The following is a 23,172-nucleotide window of genomic DNA, read 5'->3' as shown; positions in this document are numbered from 1 at the left end:
GAAACTGTCTGTTGTTCTTTAGTTCTTTGTATGTCTTTCTATATCAATCTTTATCTTTTCAATATCTAATGGTCGATCATAGTCCTCTGAGCGTAGAATCAATCGGCCAAAGCTATATGATGAAGAGAAGTATTCAGTCTCAAGGTCAACAATAAAATTGCATCTGCATTAGCTAGTCCATTCACTATGCATGTAACAAGTTAGGGGCAGACATGGTTTCTAAGGTGTGCTCCGTTAGCATGGGAACGGCTCGATTAATCGCATACATTAAATAGCACGCAAACGCGTTCATTTGCGATTCGTACATGCCAATAGGAGGCACACGGCCTAAATCCAATCAAGCATGTAAGAATAGGCTGTCAAATTTGGATATCCACCAATAAAATTGTAACAAGCGACATGCAATAATCCTCTAAACTCCCTTTTGTGTCGCCTGCGAGGGTATTTTCTCATCTTGTCATGAGTATGCATAAACCTGATTAACCTGCGACGGTTGTGTAAATTGGCAATCAAAGTTTCTCTAACATTGGCAGCCACTTATCGATGGATAAGGTCGACAGTTTCATTGATGTGTAGGAGATTGTTACAATTTGTTGTTGATGACGCATTTTTGTTTATGATAAATCATGAAAACAAGGAAATCTCAGCACATATTGTTTGACACAAAATGTATGACTAAGACGCTTTAGTTTACATAATGCAAACTCAGTGTAAAGAAAAAGTTGCTACGTTTGAATGAATGTTTGATAGTTCTTTAAAAGGAAAGTTTGCTGAAAGTAACTGAAGAGCCATTTCTGTTACGGGTTTGTGATGGTCGGGTTTTTCTTTTGTTTTGTGATGGTGGTGGTGTGGTTTATGAAAAGAAGACTCATCCTAAGAATTATCCATTCATCTATGTACCTGTACTTGTTCCTAATCTGCGTTGCCCCCATTTAGGTATGTATTTGTGTAATACCTTTAAGCGTTTTCAGATACGTGAACATAATGGGCAAAACTGATGATGCAGTCACTATAAAAACTGCCATATCATTCGCAATTCAAGGCCTACTCACTCAATGAATCGCGACACACTTACTGCATAAACGGTTACATGCACCGGCCATCTTGGTACTTATTTATGTTTAGCAAGAAATGGTTCAAAACGACGGTGATACTTTGCTTAAACATTTCTGAGACTGGAACCTCAGTGTTCGGGATTAACTTAGAATAGACTATCACTCACCAGAATTACCCAAAATAACTTAAATATAAAAAACATATCTTTTAAATCACTGGTAATCATTGCCGTTCACGCACCACTGTTTAAATTTGATCGTATATGTGCGTGTACTTTGCAGTAATGACTAAACGACAAATAGATACACGAGACAATTTTACTAAGGATTAAACAATGACAAATACCATGAGTGTATTTTAGCCTTAAAAATTAATATACCTATGTCGACACAGTTCTTTAAAGTAAATTGTATAAATAACTTGTTTCCCTTTTTGTTCCACATGTCGAGGTGGGGTACTTGATGCCTATAGTGCGTGCCAGTGTTTTATGAACTTTGTGAAACATGCAAGAACATGGTGCCACAATATACCGCTGGCTACTTGCCTTAATAACAGATATTGTTATTTTGGATAAATGATTTATACACCTTGATTTCAATGCCATTAGATCACTGCTGGGAATACCCTTAACAGTCCATGTTCGACTGTTCGTTCAGGTCTTTGAATTATTCGGATTAATAACTGATAACAAAGTTTGATTTTCGTGTGATTGGCAGTCCTCCAATTCAGGGATTTTTTCTAAACTATATATATTTCTCATCAAGGACGATGTGTATTTAAATCATCTCTTCCTGGTATTTAGCTTCTAGATAATTGGGTCACTGATATTATGGATAGGTATTTATCATACACATCAAGACCTAGCATGTGGAAGATTGTATAACACGTATTTAAACACGTGGCGTGGAAAATGCATGACTAAGGAGCTTTAGTTTAGTGAATGATATCACAGCTCAGTTTAAACTAAGCTGTGTTATATTAGAATGAGTGTATGATTGGCTTATTTAATAAATATGCCATTGATAATATAACGATTTTGTGAAGTTCGCTATTGTTTTATATTAAAAAAATATTCATTCAAGAATGTATCGATTTACGTAGTTATCATTTTTCTCTATTTGTGTTTTCAATATGTAGGTATGTATTCCTATATTACTCGGAAGTGTTTGGGAAGCTTGAACGTCTTGGCCAAAACAGATCAAGCAGTCACTATATCATGCATAATGTGAAAGGGAAGAACTCTCTACTGCAAGGTGCTAGTCAAAGGTACCAACGGTAATAGTCTGTACCAAATAATTTTGAAGTAAAATAACTTTGCCGTCAAGTATAAGTTATATGTTCTAAGTCGATACCTAAACGCTTATTAATTGTTACGTCCGTGCACCAAGGACAAATTCGATTTAATATTTGATTTACATTACAATTTATAAAAGACACTACCATAGAAAATCTTGTCTCATAAATGAATCATAAATAAAAAGGAAAAAGTAAATGTTTGCGTAGGTATATGATTTGAACGAGAATGGTGAGCTACTGCTGGAGATGTGCTTCTCCCACAACCTTTGTGTGACCAACAACTTCTTCAAATGCAAGGACATCGAACAGGTGTCATGGTGACACCCACGATCCCGCCACTGGCAAAACCTAGACCTTGTCATCACCAGGCTTGCGGAACTGGCCAGTGTCCTTCTCTGCCGCAACTATCACAGTGCCGACTGCGACACGGACCACTTCCAAGAAGCTGCAACACGCCAAGAAGAAGGGTCACCCACGCATCAACACCTACTGTGCAAGCAGCCCAGAGAAGACACAGCAGTTCATCAGCAAACTGCATGATGCTCTCACCAAAGAGACACCTGATGACACCATCGACTCCAAGTGGTCTCACCCACGTAACGCTGTGTACAATTCATCCATCACTGCCTACGGGAAGAAGGAGCGCAAAAATGCCGACTGGTATGAGACCAACTGGGAGGAGACGGAGCCCGTGACTGAGGCGAAGAGAAATGCCCTCCAGGCATACAAGGCTGCACCTAGCCCTAGTACACTACAAGCCCTCAGGACTGCCAGGAACATCGCCAATCAGACCCCCTGCCGCTTCGTCAACACCTGCTGGTTGAACTTCTGCACCAGTATAGAGACCGCTACCAACACCGGGGATGCAAGAGGGATGTACGAATATATCAAGAAGACGACAGCCCCCCCCCCACCTCCAATACCGCACTCCTCTAACCCAGGACGGGCAAAGTCATCACAGACCAGGAGAAACAGCTACAGCGATGGGTTGAGCACTATCTCGAGCTGTATGCAATCCAAAATGTCGTCACCGACATCGCCCTGAACACCATCCCAGACCTGCCAGTCATGCAAGAACTAGACACACTGTCCACCCTAGAAGAGCTCGGAAAAGCCATCGGTTTCCTGAAGTCCTCAAGAACGGGAAATCAGCACTGCTCCAGCCTCTGCACGTACTCCTCTGCCACTGCTGGAAACAGGGCCATATCCGCCAGGACATAAGAGATGCAAACACTGTCACTTTGTACAACAACAAAGGAGACCGTAGCGACTGCAACAAGTAACGAGGCATCTCCCTCGTCAACATCGTCGGAAAGTCTTTCGCCCGTGTCGCCCTGGTGCGTTTGCAGACCCTAGTCTTCCGCGTTTACCCAAAGTCTCAGTGTGGCTTCCGAGCCCGCCGGTCAACTCTAGACATGATTTTCTCACTACGCCAGCTGCAGGAGAAGTGTCGTGAGCAGCAGATGCCCCTCCACAACGCCTTCATACACCTGACGAATGCGTTTGACTTGATCAGTCGGAGCGGACTCTTCAGACTCCTGCAGTACATCGGCTGCCCCCACGACTGCTCGCTGGCGTTACGTCGTTCCACGAGAACAAAGCACAGTGTGCTTCAGTGGCGCAACATTGGAGGCCTTCCCATTCAGCAGAGCAGTGAAGCAAGGTTGCTTCCTTACGCCGACACTCTTTGTCATCTTCTGCTCCATGCTCCTTCAATACACCTTCAAGGACTTCAGCGAGGGAGTGTACATCCATACCAGGGCTGACGGCAAGCTGTTCAACAGCGCCCTTCTCCGTGCTTAGACTAAAGTCATAGAGGTTCTCATCCGTGAATTTCTCTTTGCCGACGATGCAGCCTTGACATCACACACGAAAGATGGACTCCAGCAAATGTTATGCCGCCTCTCCCACGCCGTTAAGGAGTTTGGACTAGCCATCAGTGTGAAGAAAACGAACGTCATGGCGCAGGATGCAGAATCTCCTCCCACCATTGCCATCGATGGGTACAACCTAGAAGTTGTTGAGAACTTCACATTATTCGGGTCCACCATCTCCAGCTTGCTTTTCATTGTAACTGAGGTCAACGGCTGGATTGCCAAGGCAGCAGCGGTTATGGGAAGACTGAACTAAAGGATCTGGAACAACCCCAATTTCACTGAGAAGACTAAATTGCGCGTCTACCAGGCATGCGTACTCAGCATACTCTACAACAGCGAGGCATGGACCACCTATGCAAGCCACGAGAGGGCACTCATCAGCTCCCACCCGAGATGCATTCTGCACATCCGATGGCAGGACAAAGTACTTAACACAGAGGTTCTTGAATGCGCCAACATAAACAGCATGTTTTCCATTCTCAGTCAGAGGCGCCTTGGCTGGATCGGCTACGTCAAGAGAATGGACCCAGGCCGAATTTCCCAAGGACCTGCTATACGGCGAGCTAGCAGAAGGCGCATGACTGACTGGACGGCCACGTCTTCGTTACAAAGATGTCTGCAAGAAGGACATGAATACGGCAAACATCAACGTCAACGACTGAGAGAGCCTTGCTGACAACCTCTCCACCTGGTGTCTAGCTGTCAGACATGGCGTTCAGAATGATGAGGAACACAAACCTCTCTGCAAAGAGAGCCAGGATGAAGGCGAAACAACAACAGCCTCAATAAGCATCGATGTTCACCTGCAGAAAGTGCAACAGACACTTTCACTCTAGGGTCGGGCTTCTCAGACACTTACAAAGGTGAAAATAGGACACCCAACCAGTAGATACGTCATCGTCTCCGGAAAACGAATGGGTGCCGAGTGATGCAGCGATGTTAACATTCATTATCATATTCTTTGAAAACATCACATTTCTTTCCATTGTTTTGAGATGCACGCCTTGCAAAACTGTGTATTTATTTATCAATCACATATCATGTCGCAGCCGCCGCTTATAATGCTGCAAATAATAAGCAATCAAAAGCATATATGATACAGTCACCGCATGTTATACATAAGACAGCCCTGCAGTTCCATACTTATTAATCCGGATAGTATGTATGTACGTCTCTGTTGTCTCTTTTGGAGAAATAATACGATGCATGATGATCTACGTTCTGAATATTTTGCTTTAACGTGTTTGCGTCCTTCAACCTGTGAAAACATTGAATGCTGATCGAAAGACATGGTAAAGTTCTATAGAATCACTACAAGCGTTACTCCTCACTACACAGCATTACCTACAGAATCCTTTGTTATAAATCCATCTTTAATATTTTCCACATTCATTAATACACATACAACTGTGATTTCCTCTGCAATACGACTGTTATATCATGATATAATCAAAACCATTGATAGGTAAATAAAACTGACTGCAGATATTATATATCTCATCTTCATTAACACATACGATATATATATATATATATATATATATATATATATATATATATATATATATATATATATATATATATATATATATATATATATATATATATATATATATATATATGTATGTATTGGATGTGCATGTGTTTGTGTTAATCATGCTGAGAGAGATAACTCCCTGTTGGAATGGTAAGTTGAACTACGGCCCAGCCAAAACATGACCATATAGAATCCGGAATGTCAGTGCTGGCCTGTTGATTGGCACAAACCTAGCCGAGATTATGATGGATTTTGCCGTGGATAACAATATCCAACTTCCCCAATCAACAAAGGACTACACGTTGCAATCAGTCGATAGATTCTACTGTAAGTAACTAACATTAATTGTAAAACTATTATTTTCATTATTCTGTACTGCATGTGCTCATAATAATGCCCGCTACAAGAGTATTTTAAGGTTAATACATTTTTTTTGCAGAAGAAAAGAAAATGAACTGTTATAATTCAAATCAAAGATATATATATATATATGTGTGTGTGTGTGTGTGTATATATATATATATATATATATATATATATATATATATATATATATATATATATATATATATATGATTTGTTTTCAACACACACAAACATACACACACACATTGTAATTTCGTATCTTGATATAATTAATTCTTTGAACAATACAACCATAATAATTTTAAAACTTAGCATACCTGTTGATTCTACATTCAATGCTACTTAACATTTTCAACTTTCTGGCCCTCTGTGTTTTTTGGCTCAGTTGGCACAACTTTCAGACTGGAAAAATTCTTCTGCAGAACAAATGGGACACAGTCAAGGACGAAGAGAAAATATTCAACAGGCCGTGTGCGAAGGTGAGCGCGTAATATCAAGCAAATTTGTCAGAACTGGGGAGAAAGATTCATTCTGCCAAAGAAAAATATCATGAATTCTATTAATTTTACATTTTATAGCCCGAAATAGGTTTACAAGAACATACTCCGAGGCAAATCTCTGAAATACATTTAGAAAAGCATGCGCAAAAACCAAACAAACAAATAATAAAGACAAGATGAATCGTCAATTCACGTAAACATCAAAAGCATTGAAAACAATATTAAACAAAAGTAATTCAAACCACACTTTTCCGGTTCAAGAGATATCCTTTGTTGTTACGTTTCAGTTGTTTTCATTTTTCAAAACTATGTTATTTACAAACTAAATCTTTTCGCATGCCTATAAATTACTTTATTTTCTTCATTCTTTATTTATTATAGTATATATCTTAAATACATTTATTAGGACAGAACGTATAAGTAAAAGTATTAACATTGAAATTTAATCTAAAATGTATTAAAAGTAATTTTCCGCTAAATTATATTGAAAGTAATTTTCCACTAGAATATATTGAGATAAATGTTATATATTTGTGTAATATAAATGTATGCTATTTTATAAAGATCGCGCTATACCAGCAGGTGCAGAAATCCATAAAATGCATTTCGCTCGTAACTAAATGTCAACAGTTGTCACCACAAAATACATTTGGCTCGTATCTAAGTGTCAGCAATTTAGATTTGGGGGTAAGCTGCTGAACAGACAAAGTATTAGATCAATAATGGTTGAGCTGCGCAGATGGTTAACACGATGGCCCTGGGAACAGGTCAAAGGTCTGACTGGACTGAACGAAGGCAAAAAACTGTATGAATAAAGTAGCGGTCTTGCGAAGGGTCTTACGAACCATATCATAACAGTTGATGGAGAATAAACAATAAACCATATCATAACACATTTATCCATTAAACATTTCTTTATTAAAAGTAAATTCAGAGGTTAGATAATATGGTGTGACATATCAGTAACTTAGACACTATAGCTGTTTACCTGACCGCGAAGATTTAACGTGTACCTGATTTGACGGCTCTCTTTATGCATCTGAATTTATTTTGGATCTTATATGTTAATGTTACTATAAACTAGTACATGACAAACTGAATTGCAAGCATATTCTTTCCTAAATTAATTATGGTGATGCTATTACTATTCTGCACTTTCCATACAATTTTTTTCTGCTACTGGCTTCTATTGAGGTTACGTTTTAATACGAAATTCAGGAAGATGAATTTCTGGTGTGAAATTCCATATAAAGGTATAATAATGCACCCTGAAGTGAATGCCAATATAAAAGTAAAATTAAAGCACTTTGAAGAAAATACTCATGTGAAGGTAAAGTAAAGCATACTGAAGAGAATACCAATATAAAGGTAAAATAAAGCACGCTGAAGAGAGTACCCATGTAAACATAAAATAAAAGACTATTAAGAGAATATCTACGGAGCCCCAGAGAGGACACGATATAAAAAATATTATTTCGTTCCCTCAAATTAATATTTCGTTCCCTCAAAATAATGATTCGTTCCCTCAAATTAACATTTCGTTCCCGCAGATTCCTAATTCGTTCGCACAAATTATTATTTTGTTCCCTCAAGTTAATATTCGTTCCCTCAAATTAATAATTTGTTCCCTCAAGTTAGCATTTCGTTCCCTCAAAATAATAATTCGTTCCCACAAATTGATATTACGTTCCCTCAAGTTAATATTTTGTTCCCTCAAGATAATAATTCGTTCCCTCAAATTAACATGTCGTTACCTCAAATTGCGAATTCGTTCGCACAAGTTATTATTTTGTTCCCTCAAGTTATTATTCGTTCCCTCAAATTAATAATTTGTTCCCTCAAGTTAGCATTTCGTTCCCTCAAAATAATAATTCGTTCCCTCAAATTGATATTACGTTCCATCAAGTTAATATTTCGTTCCCTCAAAATAATAATTCGTTCCCTCAAATTAACATTTCGTTCCCTCAAATTGCGAATTCGTTCGCACAAGTTATTATTTTGTTCCCTCAAGATAATGATTTGTTCCCTCAAAATAAGAATTCGTTTCATCAAGTTAATAATTCGTTCCCTCAAAACCTCTAGTGGCTTAACAATTTGTTCCCTCGGTATACATTGTGTACTTGATTATTGCATTACAATGGCGGATGCTGGCGTCAGAATTGAGCTTATTAAGTTCTACTTCAAACTAGGACTTCTTTATAAAGACATCATCACTGTTCTTTCACTTCAACATGGGATTACCATCAGTGAACGTCATCTAAGACGCATACTAAAATTTAGAGGTCTTTCAAGGCATAAAGAGTACAGCGATGTAGCAAATGTCGTATTCTTTATATCCAATGAAATCAATCGTTCAGGTCAATTACATGGATATCGATGGATGCACGCAAAATGTGTGGCTAATGGTTTAAAAGTGAGAAAAGAAGACGTGCGACTCATTCTATCCGCGTTGGATCCTAATGGGTGCCAGGCTAGAAGAGCACGACGTCTCAATAGACGCGAATGTTTTGCCAAAGGACCCAGTTATATCTGGCACATTGATTCGTACGATAAGTTGAAGCCGTATGGATTCTGTATAAATGGATGTATCGACGGATATTCAAGAAATATTGTATGGTTTTATGTGTATCATAATTGCAGCGATCCAAGAATCATAGGTGGTTATTTTATAAGTACTGTTGGAAAATTAGGTGGAGTACCCACTCTCGTAAGAGGCGACCTTGGAACTGAAAATTGTTACGTCAAGAGTTTCCAGCGTTTTCTGAGGAGAAACAGGCAAAATGAACACATTAATGAGAATGCATTCTTAGAAGGTGATAGTACCCATAACCAGAGGATCGAGTGTTGGTGGGGACATTTTCGAAAACAATGTGCATAATTCTGGATTGATCTCTTTCAACGTATTCAAAATGATGGTCACTTTGGTGGAGACATTTTGGACAAAAGCATTCTACAATTTTGCTTCATGGGAATGATCCAGGTATAAAATTAATTACCTTTTCTGAAACAAAAATTAGGATATAGATGACTGAACATGATCATAAATGATAGGAAGTGAAGTGAAATGCTAAATCCCATGAGGTCAGCACTTATCCCTTCGCATATTTCAGCTGGGGCTATTTTTTTTTACTGCACTTAAGCTGTGTACCCTCACTGCGATCTCTTTGCATGTTTTAAAGCGGATATTCGAGATAAGTTGTTCTTTGGTATTGGTATGGTTAACATTACATCTAATTTCAACGTTGGTACGAACATTTGCACCAGAAAACCAAAGATATTGTTGGGAGAGATATTTTATTCTCACATATTGTTTCAAGTTTCAAAGCTGTGCTGACCGCTCCAGTGGCCTAAGCGGTTAGAGCGTCCGCTTTGAATGCGGGAGATCGCGGGTTTTAACCCCAGCCGAGTCATAAAGACTTACAAAAGTTGTAGTAGCAGCTGCCTCGCTTGGTGCTCAGCATTAAGAGGTTAGGACTGGTCGTCCTAATGTCAGGATAATGTGACCTGGTGGGACATGATGCCACGTGTCTTAGGCATGATGCCTCTGTACTAGAATCACTATAAACTGCCACACTGCAGACATCGAAGGAATATGACTGAAAAAAATTGTTAAAGTTACGTTAAAAATCCAAAACAAACACACACATACACACACTCAAGGTTGTGCGTACTTTTTGAGCAACTAAATAACCGACTTAAACAGCACAAAGTATTTTGCAAGTAAATACTGTCAGTTTTCAGAATTAGCACGAAAACTAATCATCTTAACAATGTCATAGTGGCTATAACCAATTGTATAGGATCGCGTGTATATATTGCTCTCTGGCTTTTCTGCGCATGCAAGGTTTCTGTCAACAATACTGGCGCAAACCGCATAACGAATTCGACCGATTGACGAAAATAAAATACTGCAATGCTTACCATTTGAAAAGTTGCAATTGTTACCAGAACATTATGTTCAGCATAAGACAAATTTTTGACATACAGGATACCACCCCTGTGTTTTCGTGACTCGCGATATATCAGCCTATTCTGCACATGGCTTTGAAAAGATGTAATGTTTATGCGTCAGGGTATGGAAATGAAATGCATTACTTTAGACTCTTTCCGTCTGCATTTTATCCGATGAACTAGGTCAGGTTTATAGCTGGTTTTTACAAAATTCAACGTAACAATGCCACTAAACGGCAAGAGATATTAAGCCAACTAAACCAATTTTGAAAAAGAAAATTTGTAAAAGTTCAACATTTTATAAATAAGCAATTATGTTGAAGAGAAACAATAATGAAAATGATGTAATGTGTTTACGTCTCTTTTATGGGAAAAAAATATTAAAGAATTTAGAATGTTAAGTATATCTGATTTAATATATATATATATATATATATATATATATATATATATATATATATATATATATATATATATATATATATATATATATATATATATATATATATATATATATATATATATTAATTCAATTGTTTGTTTTTCAGTTTTAAATTTGTATTTTTCTTACATGCTTATGTAATGTAAATTTATTCACTAGAGATGATACTTTTTCAGAACAGTGTTTGACCTTGACTGTTAGTTTCTAAACAACAGGTGTTGATCTAAATTCTGAACTGGATTCAGAATTAGTAAACAAAGTTCTATTTTATTTTAAAATGATTGGTTGTTGTCAAGGTCATGATGGGACTACGTGGGTTAAGAAGTAAACACTTTTTTAAATTTTAATTCTGGGAATAAAATCATTGGTCTAATCAAGGCCATATTCTGTGTATGTGATATAAACATGATCATGTGACCCCCTCTGATTTCGCAACTTGGGGGAATTTCGAAACTGTGTCTTATGATACAATATAATCTTTGGTTTGAGAGATATTTCTGTTTTGGGCTTTTCATACTGATGTCAAGTTAATGTGTTGTAGCCAGATTTGAGCTATAATAATTCTTCAGATCAGATGGATTTCAAAGGGATTAATTCTTTATTCTCTGAAGTATTTCGAGGAGTGCTCACACAAAAATGTTGGAAAGACATTGCTTACAAATTTAATTTGGATTTCCAACACTGGAGTGCCATTATTTGTATTTCTACAAGGAACTGTAGATAAGCACAGTACTGACTACAGCATACGTCATCGTCATCCATCTTGGATTTTCCATCAGAATTCGAACTTGAAATTATTAGTAAATTTATTACTAGGACCTTTGCAATTTAATTCGTGGATTATTCTTAGATTATTTTTGGATTTGATTCTGAAACCCTAAGTTCTTCTTCTTTTTTTCATTTTTACAGAATTTTCCAGGAAAATAAATTATTTGTTAAATTTTGAAAAGTTTGTTGTTTTCACACTTTCTGTGTTACTGTTTATTCGAGCCTAAACACGTAACAAGAAACAGACTACTGAGAATCATTTCGAACGGCAAGTTGACAAGTTGTCTCTTTTAAGGTATGATAAACAGGGTCCTATGTCAGAATGGGGCCATGGCGGTAATCTGAGATAATTATGTCACTCTGTATAATTTTGTTCCTTTTGCTTGCTACATATTTCAACATCAACCTCGCTTTGAGTACCTGTGGTTGACCATTAGAATTCACATTTTCACATGCATTTAGAATATAAATATGAAATATTTGTGTACACTTTATGAACATCACTTTCATTATTTAAAGGACATTCATTCTTTTTTGCACAAATTGAATTGTCGACCAAAAACAACACATGATCCATTGTTTACAGAAATGACGTATCGTTGCGCAGAATTACACGACACGCAGAATAAGCCGACATGGTGTGTGTGTGTGTGTGTGTGTGTGTGTGTGTGTCTATATATATATATATATATATATATATATATATATATATATATATATATATATATATATATATATATATATATATATATATATATATATATATATATATATATATATATATGTATATATATATGTATATATATATATATATATATATATATATATATATATATATATATATATATATATATATATATATATATATATATATATATATATATATATATATATATATATATACATACATATATATTAGAAAATTGTATTGAAATCTGGATAGACTGATGATGATTGCATTGTCATTGCTCCAAGACGAGGCTGTGAGTAAATGCTGACCATATGTCATATGGATATTTAGCACATATTGGTATGTGCATGTTCATTTGTTATTGTTTGTACTGTGTGCGGGGTATTGTGCTTTTGATATATAACAATTTGCTGCATGTATGCAATTGTTAAAAGACTTTAAACCGTTGAAAAAATACAAGCAATAAAAAATATTGTTGCTGTTGATGATGTGAACCTGTGGTGGTGATGATGATTATAATTTCTTGATATTTTTTGTTTGTTTTCCCTCTAGTTTTTTCTGAGGGGTATAGAAATGAGATGATAAATGACGAGAGAAAACGAAAGACTTGGTATAGTTTTATCACTTAAAAGTCCCTATTGCTTTTGCATCATTGCCTTAAAAGAAACTTGAATATATGTCAGTTGTTAAGAATCTATGACCTCTGAACTTCACCACATTTTAATAAATGTGTGACAGACCACATTTTGGAATTATATATGTCACATGTATGAAAGATGGTCCTCTCCAGTTGTGTCCCAGCTGTTATGCATTGTTGACATAAACATGTGTGATAAAGATTCTTAAAATATATCCTTTTTTATAGTTTTGGAAGATATATAACATTTTTTAAAGTCTTTGCTTGAAGTAAGACTATTTATTTATTCTGCAAAAAATAATTTGTTCTTAAATGACCCTTTAGGCAAAATAAGAATTTGGACATGTGGGCAATTTTTCTTAATGCATGGCAGCAAAGTCTTTACGATTTATTACATTCATAAAATAAATGTTTCAATGTATTTTAAGAATTATGATGATGATGTTTCATCCAAGCATTAATCCTAAATATTCACTGAAAAATCGTACTTATTCCATATCAAATTACAAAAATATAATTTTTGTCTTACAAATAATATGTATAGACTGTTAAAGATGGGTATACAACAGAGTTCTAATAATATTGCAGGATGAGTTGGATGAAGTTGTGAAGGTGTGGAACATGCATCTCATTAGGCCAACAAGAAACTCACTTATGCCAAGTGGACGCCCCGCAGTTATGTACCAAATTCCTACACTATATGGAACTCAAAATTATCAGTCAGGTGTCCCAATCGAAGACATTGACACTTGCAGAGGTGAGTGTCTTTTTAGAGAAACGTATCCTTGTGACAAGGAAATATTTGACTTATGCACATTCATCTTGGAAGAAGAGAGACTAGCATTCCCTACTGACCCATATGAAGGCCTAGATTTGTACCTTTTTCTAAGGAACAATATCAGGCAGGATCTTGAAAATCTACAGTGAAATCTTAATTAGTTGCTTACTGATCAAGAGCGTAACAAAGGCTGTATATCTGCGATGTTTGTTCTTGATTAGGAATTATATTTTATCAGCTCTCTCAAACAATAGTTAAAGAAATGTAAATAGTCTTTAAGTTCCATAAATGTGTCGTTTATTGTAAAGTTTTATATAATATGTTCAATGGCATCAAAAATTAGGGTAATATCTAATAATATGTCTTATTTTTCCTCAACCAAAAGGTCCGCATACAGTTTTAACTTTAAAAAAAATAAAAATCAGTGCATATTTCAACAACTTCAATATCCTGAAGTAATAAAATTGTACATTTTAATATATAATGCCTATCTTATGACAATTATCATATTCTATTTATTCATGGATGCATGAATAAATCAATAAATAGATGGATCTGGTAGAAAAAGTGGTGTCATAAAGAAAGTCATACATATGGCAAGTTTGGATAAATTATGGACACTGATGACTTTGATGTGTCAAATTGCTTAGGTTTTACTTGACTGCCAGTAAGTTTACACAACTGCATAGTTTTGATTGTCTCAGTAATATCTCGTAGAGTCAGCTATAATCCTCATGATATATCGTACAAGAAAAGCCAATGCATGGATGTATGGATAAACTGGAAATACTGATTCAAGAAAACTCCATTACAGAAAAGGCACATTGTGGATCGAACATTTTACACCACAGCTGACCAAATGAAATGCATAACATAGAAAAGAGCTAGTAATGATTGTGAATGCCAGTCAATGTCCCTTTATAACATTTACAGGCTTTTGGAAACATTCAGTTGTCACAGTGCTTTACACATGTGCAAATACTGACCTAGTTAGGTACATGTAGACAGAAAGATTAAAATACAAGTTTTTGAACAAATCAAGTTTATTTGAAAGTTTACCAAAACAATAAAACACAAAAGATTATGAATGCACAAAGAGGTATTAATGTATCTTTTACAAAATGCATTTCCTTATGCTGTGAAGGAAAACAATTTTTAAAAAAATAAAAATAATCGCAAAATTGTGTTTTAAAAATTGAAGGTTCAGTAAGATGTGTTGAAAATGTTCACTGTTACATTTCTATGCCTGATTTTTCATATAGTAACATATCAAATCATTTCTTGCAAACATGTATCCCTATGTTTCGCTTAAAACAGTTTTAGCATTGCTTCATGCAATCCATGGTTTAAAAGTAAAAGTCCCTTGAGGGACAGGTACTCAGAAACTATTTACTAAATATATATTTATTGCTCTGTATTGTTTACAACATAACAGATGTTTTCAAGTACCAAAATATTGTTGTGACCTTGATAAATGCCACATATAATGGTCCCATGCTATAGTGGATTTTGATATAAGTAAAATGTTCATTGGAGTGAGGTTTTCATTATGACAAAGCATTTATCAACAAATTTGTATATATTTGATCTAATTATGTTTGGTGAATTGTAAAAATGAGGTTTAGTATTCTGAAGTTTCAACCTTGTGGAGATCATACTATGTTCTATCACACTATACTTCTTTCAGCAAGTGTTTGCAAGAAAATACTAATAAATGAATAAAAAAATATGCAATCAACAAGTATGTTCAAATTTCCTCAAAAGGTTATTAGTGCTACCATGTGGCCCAAGTGGACCTGATATTGCTAACCTTGTATTGGCCTTGATACATACCCCATTAAAAGTATAAGAATGAAGTTTGACCAAGATCTCAGTTTGATCCAAAATATTAAACGTCATCAATATTTTGCATCTGTTATAAAGTCTCTGCGATGGTAGCAAGTACAACTAATCTAAGCCAACAGTAAGTAATTTATTGGTATTTGTTTTGTAAGAAGCAAATTCTAACAAGATTGTATTCACAGTATGTGCAGGAGGCTAAATATGTTACTAATATACACAAACGTATCTCTTACTAAAGATGAAATCATATTCAGGTTCAAATAATTTCTCTTTCTGATATACATGTTTGATTCCTACAAAAAGAAAAGTACTTGTGGTCGTACTATCAATTATCAATTTCTTATAGTGATCAAAAGTGTTCGAATACAGAAAAATAGTTTTTTTTCTTAGTCTCTTTCATATGAAAGTATGTTTACCCATCATTTTATGTGCTTTCACAATATATGCTATGTGTACATTTGTTCAATTTTATAGAAAATATACACACATACTTCATGTTGATTTTGTTCCATTAATTCAATTTCGTGAACATTCAGTGAATGAGTGGATTGGCCCGAACGAGATGGATCGAATCGTCACCACTAACCTCGAGGAGAAGGAACACCGTATCAGTGTCTTGGACCACACAGGCGTGGCTGTGAGGTTTATTGACCTGCGCGGAATGATGCGATGAGGTATCGACAGAATGGAGGTGTATTTCTCCAGCGACAATATGGAGGAACTTTTGTCTCTTAAGATTCCAGATGAACATGATCTTGTAAGTAATAACGTTATAAAGACACGGACTGGATAATGTGTATCCAATGAAGAAAAGTTACATTCATTTATTAAACGCACTTGAAATTCACCCAACATATCACGACAGTAATCACGTTCTGCGTATAATTCAATTAAGAAAGATATTGAATGCGTTTTTGAAGAACTCATTCGTTTACCTATCCATTTATTTTGTCTTCAACTTTTAAACCGGAAAACGTAAAAGCGAACCGCTGCATATTTGAATGGGGTTTGAAGAATGGCCGATGTAAAGTCACATGGGCCCTGTGAGTTCGCTTTGAATAACATGATTACATTTTGTGACAGACCGGCAAATAATTGAGTATTGGTATGCATAAAACCATCACTGGTATGTTATCAATTGGCATTAGTAGCGCTTTAGATATTCTGGATGTTGGAAAGAGATTGTATGCGAGCATAGAAGTTACAGTTTCATTTTGCTTTATATTAAACGTGTATTTAATATAATATTGACTACATTTCACTCGTTCTGCTCTACCTGTTTTGTTTGTATCTTTTGCTTGGGATTCCAAATGGTAGGTTACAACTTCATCCTTCGTCGGACTAAGTTAACGTATGCACGCCAACTTGGATGGACAATGTTTACACGTGTTTAAGGAACCCAAATACATCAGTAGTCTTGTTGTACAGTTAGTGTACATGAAGATTGTACTTCAGATAGATTGCACCTTTGAACGTAGCTCAGTTATAACCAGCTGTATGATGATACTTGTGTTGCACGAAGAAACTCCATGCTGCATGGAAATTGTTGTTTTTATGTTTAAGGTCTAAATTGCATGATGACAGGTTTCTTGATGTTCAGTTCGATCTGATAGGTAATATCTTTTTACCGGTGTGTCAGGACTTGTCAGAACACGTGTTCTTGAAACTCTCCTGTCTATGTTATTCAGAAAATTAAGGTCTGTACCATCCAATCTGGTCCTTAGTTCATGTGATCTCGCAGCAAATGATTTGGTATATACGGTGGATTTCGGTTAATTGGAAAAAATCAGGACTCGAACACTTTGACCCAATTAAACGACTGCTCCACTTATGCCGAGGAGTTAAAGAGGTATACATGTATTCTTTCATTTAAAATTTGTTCCAAATAAACGGCTGCCTCGATTAAAAGTTGGCCTAATAAAGCGGATTTTACTGTATATAGTCTTGGCACTCTTTGGTCTTTACGTGAATCCATGTTGTATATAAATCAAGGTTAAGGTCTTTACAATCTTTGTTATTGGTCTTCTTGACGTGAATCCATGCTATCTCGCAGTAGGCGTGATTTAATTCCACACCGCTCCGGTGGCATATTGGTTAGATCGTCCTCCTCTGATGCGGAAGGTAGTGGGTTCAATCCCCGGCCAAGTCATACCAAAGAACTTTTAAAATGATATTAGCAGCTGTCTCGCTTGGTGCTAAGCATTCAGAGGTTAGTGCTAAGACATGTCGGCCTGGTGTCCGGATAATGTGACTGGGTGGGACATCATGCTACATGCCTGCGGCATGATGCAACAGTGCTAGACGTTATTATAAACTGCCACACTGCAGACGTTGTTGCGATACGAATGAATTTCTTTAAAATCTACGTTAAAAATCCAAATCACACACACATACACGCACACGCACACACACACACACACACACACACATATCTATACTCCTATTTATCGATTAAAAGGATATCGGCTAACTATGTTCCGGTCCTTATTCAAAGAGTTGAGTTTGAGCTTGTGAGTAAACTTTTTGCGTGTGAATACTGTTTCCTACCTGGGCATGTATCCCTTAAAGATGTTCATAAAAGTCGATTATCATGGTTTGCTACGAGATTAACGGAAGGGAAGTAACCAATATTGAAGCTTTTGACTGAGTTAGCTCTATGAGAAGATAAGATCAATGAACATCGCTTGTTTACATTGTGGATATTCTGTATCTTGGCGAAAAATACATGCTAACAAATTTTCTGCGATACCAGATGTGATAATAGCAACATTGTATGTTTTTGCCTTCCAGTAGGCCTATACATTCTTACCATAAAGGCCATATTAAGTATTTTTCAAGTTCCGGATTGTCTTTGATGTAGACTCCTTGCAATATCGTTATATGCTCAAGTGATTTATTGTGGATGTTACCAGACATCTAAGCATATATTACTTCATGTATGATCGCAAAAACATGTTGCGAAACACAAGACAAACACGTGCAGATTGATTTTGAAAAAGATTTACAATTAAATGACGTTTTATGTTGTTCTCCGTTTTTTAAAATGAATGCACATAGCCACAAATTGGTCTGAAAATTAACAACTTCCAATTATTTCCATGTTTTCATCTGAGCATTGAAGTTGCCTACGACCTGAACACGAAAAATGTGGAAGAAGCAATTTTAGTAGGATAGTAATGAGGTCATATATGTGAGGTTCGGAATCTGAAGACAAGGCTTTTTGGAAATAAAATTAATTGTATTGAATAGTAATAGTTTACTAAAACAAAATTCAATAAACATTAGACAAGAAATAATTCCATGAAAGACAAGATGCTGTCAAGAGCACTAGCAAACACCACACTCCCACTCAGAGACCTGAACATCTACATTAAATACCACCACTAGTTGAACCATATGCAATGCAATATGTTTTTAATTAACGTAATTTAAACCTGGAAAATAGTGTACGTCTATCATATTACCTATTTTCGGGCGTGAAGTTTGTCGATTGAAATAACTATTTGGAACGATATTAGATTTTAATTCAGTTGAGAAAAAGGAAGTTTTGCACACACACACACACACACACACACACACACACACACACACACACACACACACTTTCTAGCTCTATCACTAGTTTGGCTATTGAAATATATTCCTCGTTGGCATACATGAATTATTATTAACTAACAAACTACACTAATGTTTTTCTAATTTCATGGTGTTTGTTTTTTGTAATAATATTGTTATGTTTTTTATCTTATAGGCGTTGTCTAATGTTATAAAGCGCTTAGAGCTTCTAAAGAGTAGGCGCTATACAAAGTCCTCATTATTATTACTTGCATTGTTGTTTCAGACTTCGAGAAATAGCTTGAAATTATCAGCATCCAGATGCTAGAATAAAATTTGATCATCTGTACACACATTTCTCTTTTTCTAAATTCTGATTATTTCGTATCAATCAAACCTTCTAGTATATCTTTTACTAGGTAATTCGATTCCGAAACAAGGCAGAGAGAACCCAGTTCGCAGTTATCCTAGAGCGCATGCTCCAGGCTCAGGGCATAACTCTTAAGGGGAGATCACTGGTGGAGGCTTACATTATACGAAACAGCACAACCAAAAAGGACCGGCAAGCAGAGCTTAACAAGTATTTCAAAAGCGTCTGCCTCAAGGTGACTTAATTCATTTCACCGAATTCATACAATTTAGCTAGTAATTATATTGCATTAACAGAATAGAAATATTAAACAGATTGTGTACAACGAAAACATATTATGGATAAAATGCACTGAAACAAAAACATTGAGTAAAGTTGAAAAACAGCATAAAAATTACATATGCGTAACATTTATTGGTGCTGTTGTCAGTAGATTTACCAGAAATGATACATGATACTGTACAAACGTACCTCTGAAAGATACGCGTTTAGCTGATGACTTTAACAGAAGTCATTTCATTGACAAATGTAAAAATCATTATCCATTGTTTATGTTGTCTAGTCATTCTGGAAAGACTCATCGGATTACATGGATGATTTTAAGAGTGAGTCTGTGTCAGAGAAGATAATTCAAGCGCAGCTGACCCAGACCGAGTTTGCAGAGGCGTTCGGACTCAAGCCCAGCTCCATTTTCATCAAGCATATGTTCCTGCTGGTGGACACCGAGAGAAATGGTCACGTGTCCTTCCGTGACTTCATGAAGATCTTCCTTCTGTTTGCTTCAAGTAATCATTTATATATAAGTACTTGTTAGGTTTGATAGTGCAATGCTATTAGGTGTTCTCTTTCCTACTATTCGTCCTCCAGTCAGATATCTAAAGAAAGCTTATGTAGGCCCGCCTGGTGACCCATTAATTGTCTGTAGATTCGTCCAGTATTTTACATTTACTCGGTAAGGGGAATCTACAGAAATGTTATGGCGTCCTGCTGGATACTTTGATGGTCTGTGAGACCTTAACCTTAGGTTTGAAATGGTATATGAGCTTATGGGACTTTAATATGACAGATGACGCCATTGGTGTCTATAAATCGTATGGTGGCTGATATAAATTTATAAGTATAGGTCACTTTAGGGGTCTGTAGGAGTTTCAATATTACCTGTGAGACATTATGGGAGCCTGTGGGAATTAAGCATTATCATTTAACTGTACTGGTCATTGGAACTTAAACATTATTTGTCACTATTTCTTTGCATGAATGTAACATTATTAATTACTACAGCCCTCTCTGCAATTTAACATGACTTAAACGGCTATAAGGTCTGATGGAGAAACAGTCTCGAAACAAATGATGGAAAACATTTACTTGTAGAAACAAAAACCATCCGTACAATCCAACATCCCACCCTTGCCAACTAATATGTCTAGCAGTATCATTTGTTTTGCATGCTAACAAACATCCGCTCTAAGAAAACCAAAAGCAAACATTTACATCCCAACATTGGTTTTTGCAAATACATGCATAGGGGTATAATATGCTATAAACAGACGACAAACACTATTTCTTACAAACTAACATCCAAACACACTCAGTTGCCACATATTGTTAATAAATAATGAACTAGATGCTTTATAGTACCATACTCATAGCTGTAAAATTGTAACCGGGAGAATGAGAGAAAGAGACACTTATTCAAACAAGGTCACACCTTATCGATTCAGCTTGGTGTTTCCTGCACTTTCATTTCGTAGGAAAGTTACACTTTTTAAAACATAATCATGTTTTTGTAATAATGTTTAATCGCTCAGAGGAAAATAATATGCATGATTGCATGAATGAATGAAATAATAAATTACGGAAAAAATGAATTCATATTATGTCATCAAAACTAAATGAGGGGAGAAAATGTATATGGTTAGAGAAATAGCACATACTTAAAGAAATTAGAATAATGCAAAAACAGGTATACTGCAATGTATGAAATATCACACTCTGTCAAACAAACACAAGTCATTGGGAAATAATCCTGTCAACCGGGTACAGGGTATACTATCATAAAATAAGTTCTTACAAAGCCAAACCTATATTTACAATCCAAAACCCATCCTTACGAACTAATGTCTGTGTGCATTCTCAGCACTTATTTCTTGATAGTTCAATATCTGCAACTGCGAAATAAATGTTCATAGTGTTTCGCACAGCAAGTATGCTTCCGTTTTCTGCTTTTGATGTACAACCGCGACAGCTGCAGATAGGAATGACTTGTCAAAAAAGACTGAACAGATGCTCAACAATTTCCTTTTCAAAGTTGTTATTGTTGCTGAGAAGGAAGATACAAACAATGCTGTCATAAAGTTCGGTTAAACTCGTCTCGTCATCTTGTATAACATGTTATGTAAAGATTTGGAATATCATCGAATCACCAGTCCCAATACGCATTAGTTAGTGCTGTTCAAAAGTACCAGCCAAATCTCTAATGGAAGTGCTGGAGAGACAGCTATGATCGTCGTGGCTATATTGTGCATATGACAATGCCAAGCGTTTGCCACATGCATATTTACTGTTCGATTTGAAATCCAGTGCAGTTGATTACATGCGATGTTATACTGACGTGCTTCACGACTGGAATCAGGATGATGCTCCAATAATGTACCCGAAATATTCGTCATTTGAATCTGTTTAAGAGCTTCAAATGGGCCTTAGATGTATGAGTTTTCTACTGGGCTCGCCTTTAAAGATCATTGACATCTCATTTAATGATTTAGAGTATTTGGGATACAGCCAATATAAAACAAATAAAAGTAAATCTTTTTTTGTGAACTAAACCTTTGTATATTGTTTTGTTTATCCATTCCTGCTAAAACAAATTAGAGAGAAAGATTAAAGAATTTTCTTTGCCTGTAATTTCAATAGTTCAAGCCTATATCGGAGTATTTATATTTCTATAATTTTCTATTGCTAGATGATTTAGACCAGAAAGTTCGTCTTTTGTTCAACATGTACGACGCCAGTCAAAAACGTGTGCTTTCCAAAGATGACATACATGAGATGATACGGTAAATGCATGTATCCTCATTCAGTTGCGACTCTATTTTCATCCTTACTTTGAGGTTAATACTTTTGTGCAAAGCATTGCAAATACTCAAGCATATGGAATGGTTGATATAAACGTTTTTTCTTGCACTAAATCTCAAACAACGAGCTAAGCTGACTGTTATGTAGCTTATCAACCATTTGGTTTTGCAGCAAATACTGAATGCGTTTAAGATAATGATACAGACAAATATAATCGGTAATTAGTTAAAAAGGCATAACAAAATCCTTTACCTATGTTGGTTTTGTCTATATGTTTATGGAAGGTGTTCTGATGGTTTGAATATAAACGAAATTGCCAAATTTACTCTCAAAATTAAGCATGGGATAAACTACTAGATTTCTAATTATAACAATGCTAAAGGGATTGAGCGTTTGATTCAACTTATCCTCCTCACCTCTACCTCCTTCTT

General features: G+C 35.8%; 2 protein-coding genes across 2 annotated transcripts in view; both read left to right on the top strand.

Annotated features, from left to right (window-relative positions):
• Positions 1-8,685: 8,685 nt before the first annotated feature.
• Positions 8,686-9,510, top strand: LOC149801858 (uncharacterized). Its single transcript, XM_089956862.1, has one exon. The coding sequence runs from the start codon at positions 8,770-8,772 to the stop codon at positions 9,508-9,510; it is 741 nt and encodes a 246-aa protein (XP_089812988.1). The 5' UTR covers positions 8,686-8,769.
• Positions 9,511-13,725: 4,215 nt separating this feature from the next.
• The window catches only part of LOC149801857 (dual oxidase 1-like), a 47,430-nt gene continuing 37,983 nt past the window's right edge, over positions 13,726-23,172 (top strand). The window contains exons 1-5 of the mRNA XM_089956861.1: positions 13,726-13,878; positions 16,278-16,498; positions 19,716-19,901; positions 20,229-20,451; positions 22,629-22,722. Coding sequence (XP_089812987.1) covers positions 16,427-16,498; positions 19,716-19,901; positions 20,229-20,451; positions 22,629-22,722 — 575 coding nt within the window. The 5' untranslated portion in view covers positions 13,726-13,878; positions 16,278-16,426. The remainder of the gene's footprint in view (positions 13,879-16,277; positions 16,499-19,715; positions 19,902-20,228; positions 20,452-22,628; positions 22,723-23,172) is intronic.

The sequence above is a fragment of the Sinohyriopsis cumingii genome, chromosome 4 (genome assembly GCF_028554795.1).
Source record: "Sinohyriopsis cumingii isolate HCF-2022 chromosome 4, ASM2855479v2, whole genome shotgun sequence".
Lineage (NCBI taxonomy): Eukaryota > Metazoa > Mollusca > Bivalvia > Unionida > Unionidae > Sinohyriopsis > Sinohyriopsis cumingii.
The sequence above is the reverse complement of the archived record's forward strand: the minus strand, read 5'-3'. Positions and strand labels throughout refer to the sequence as shown.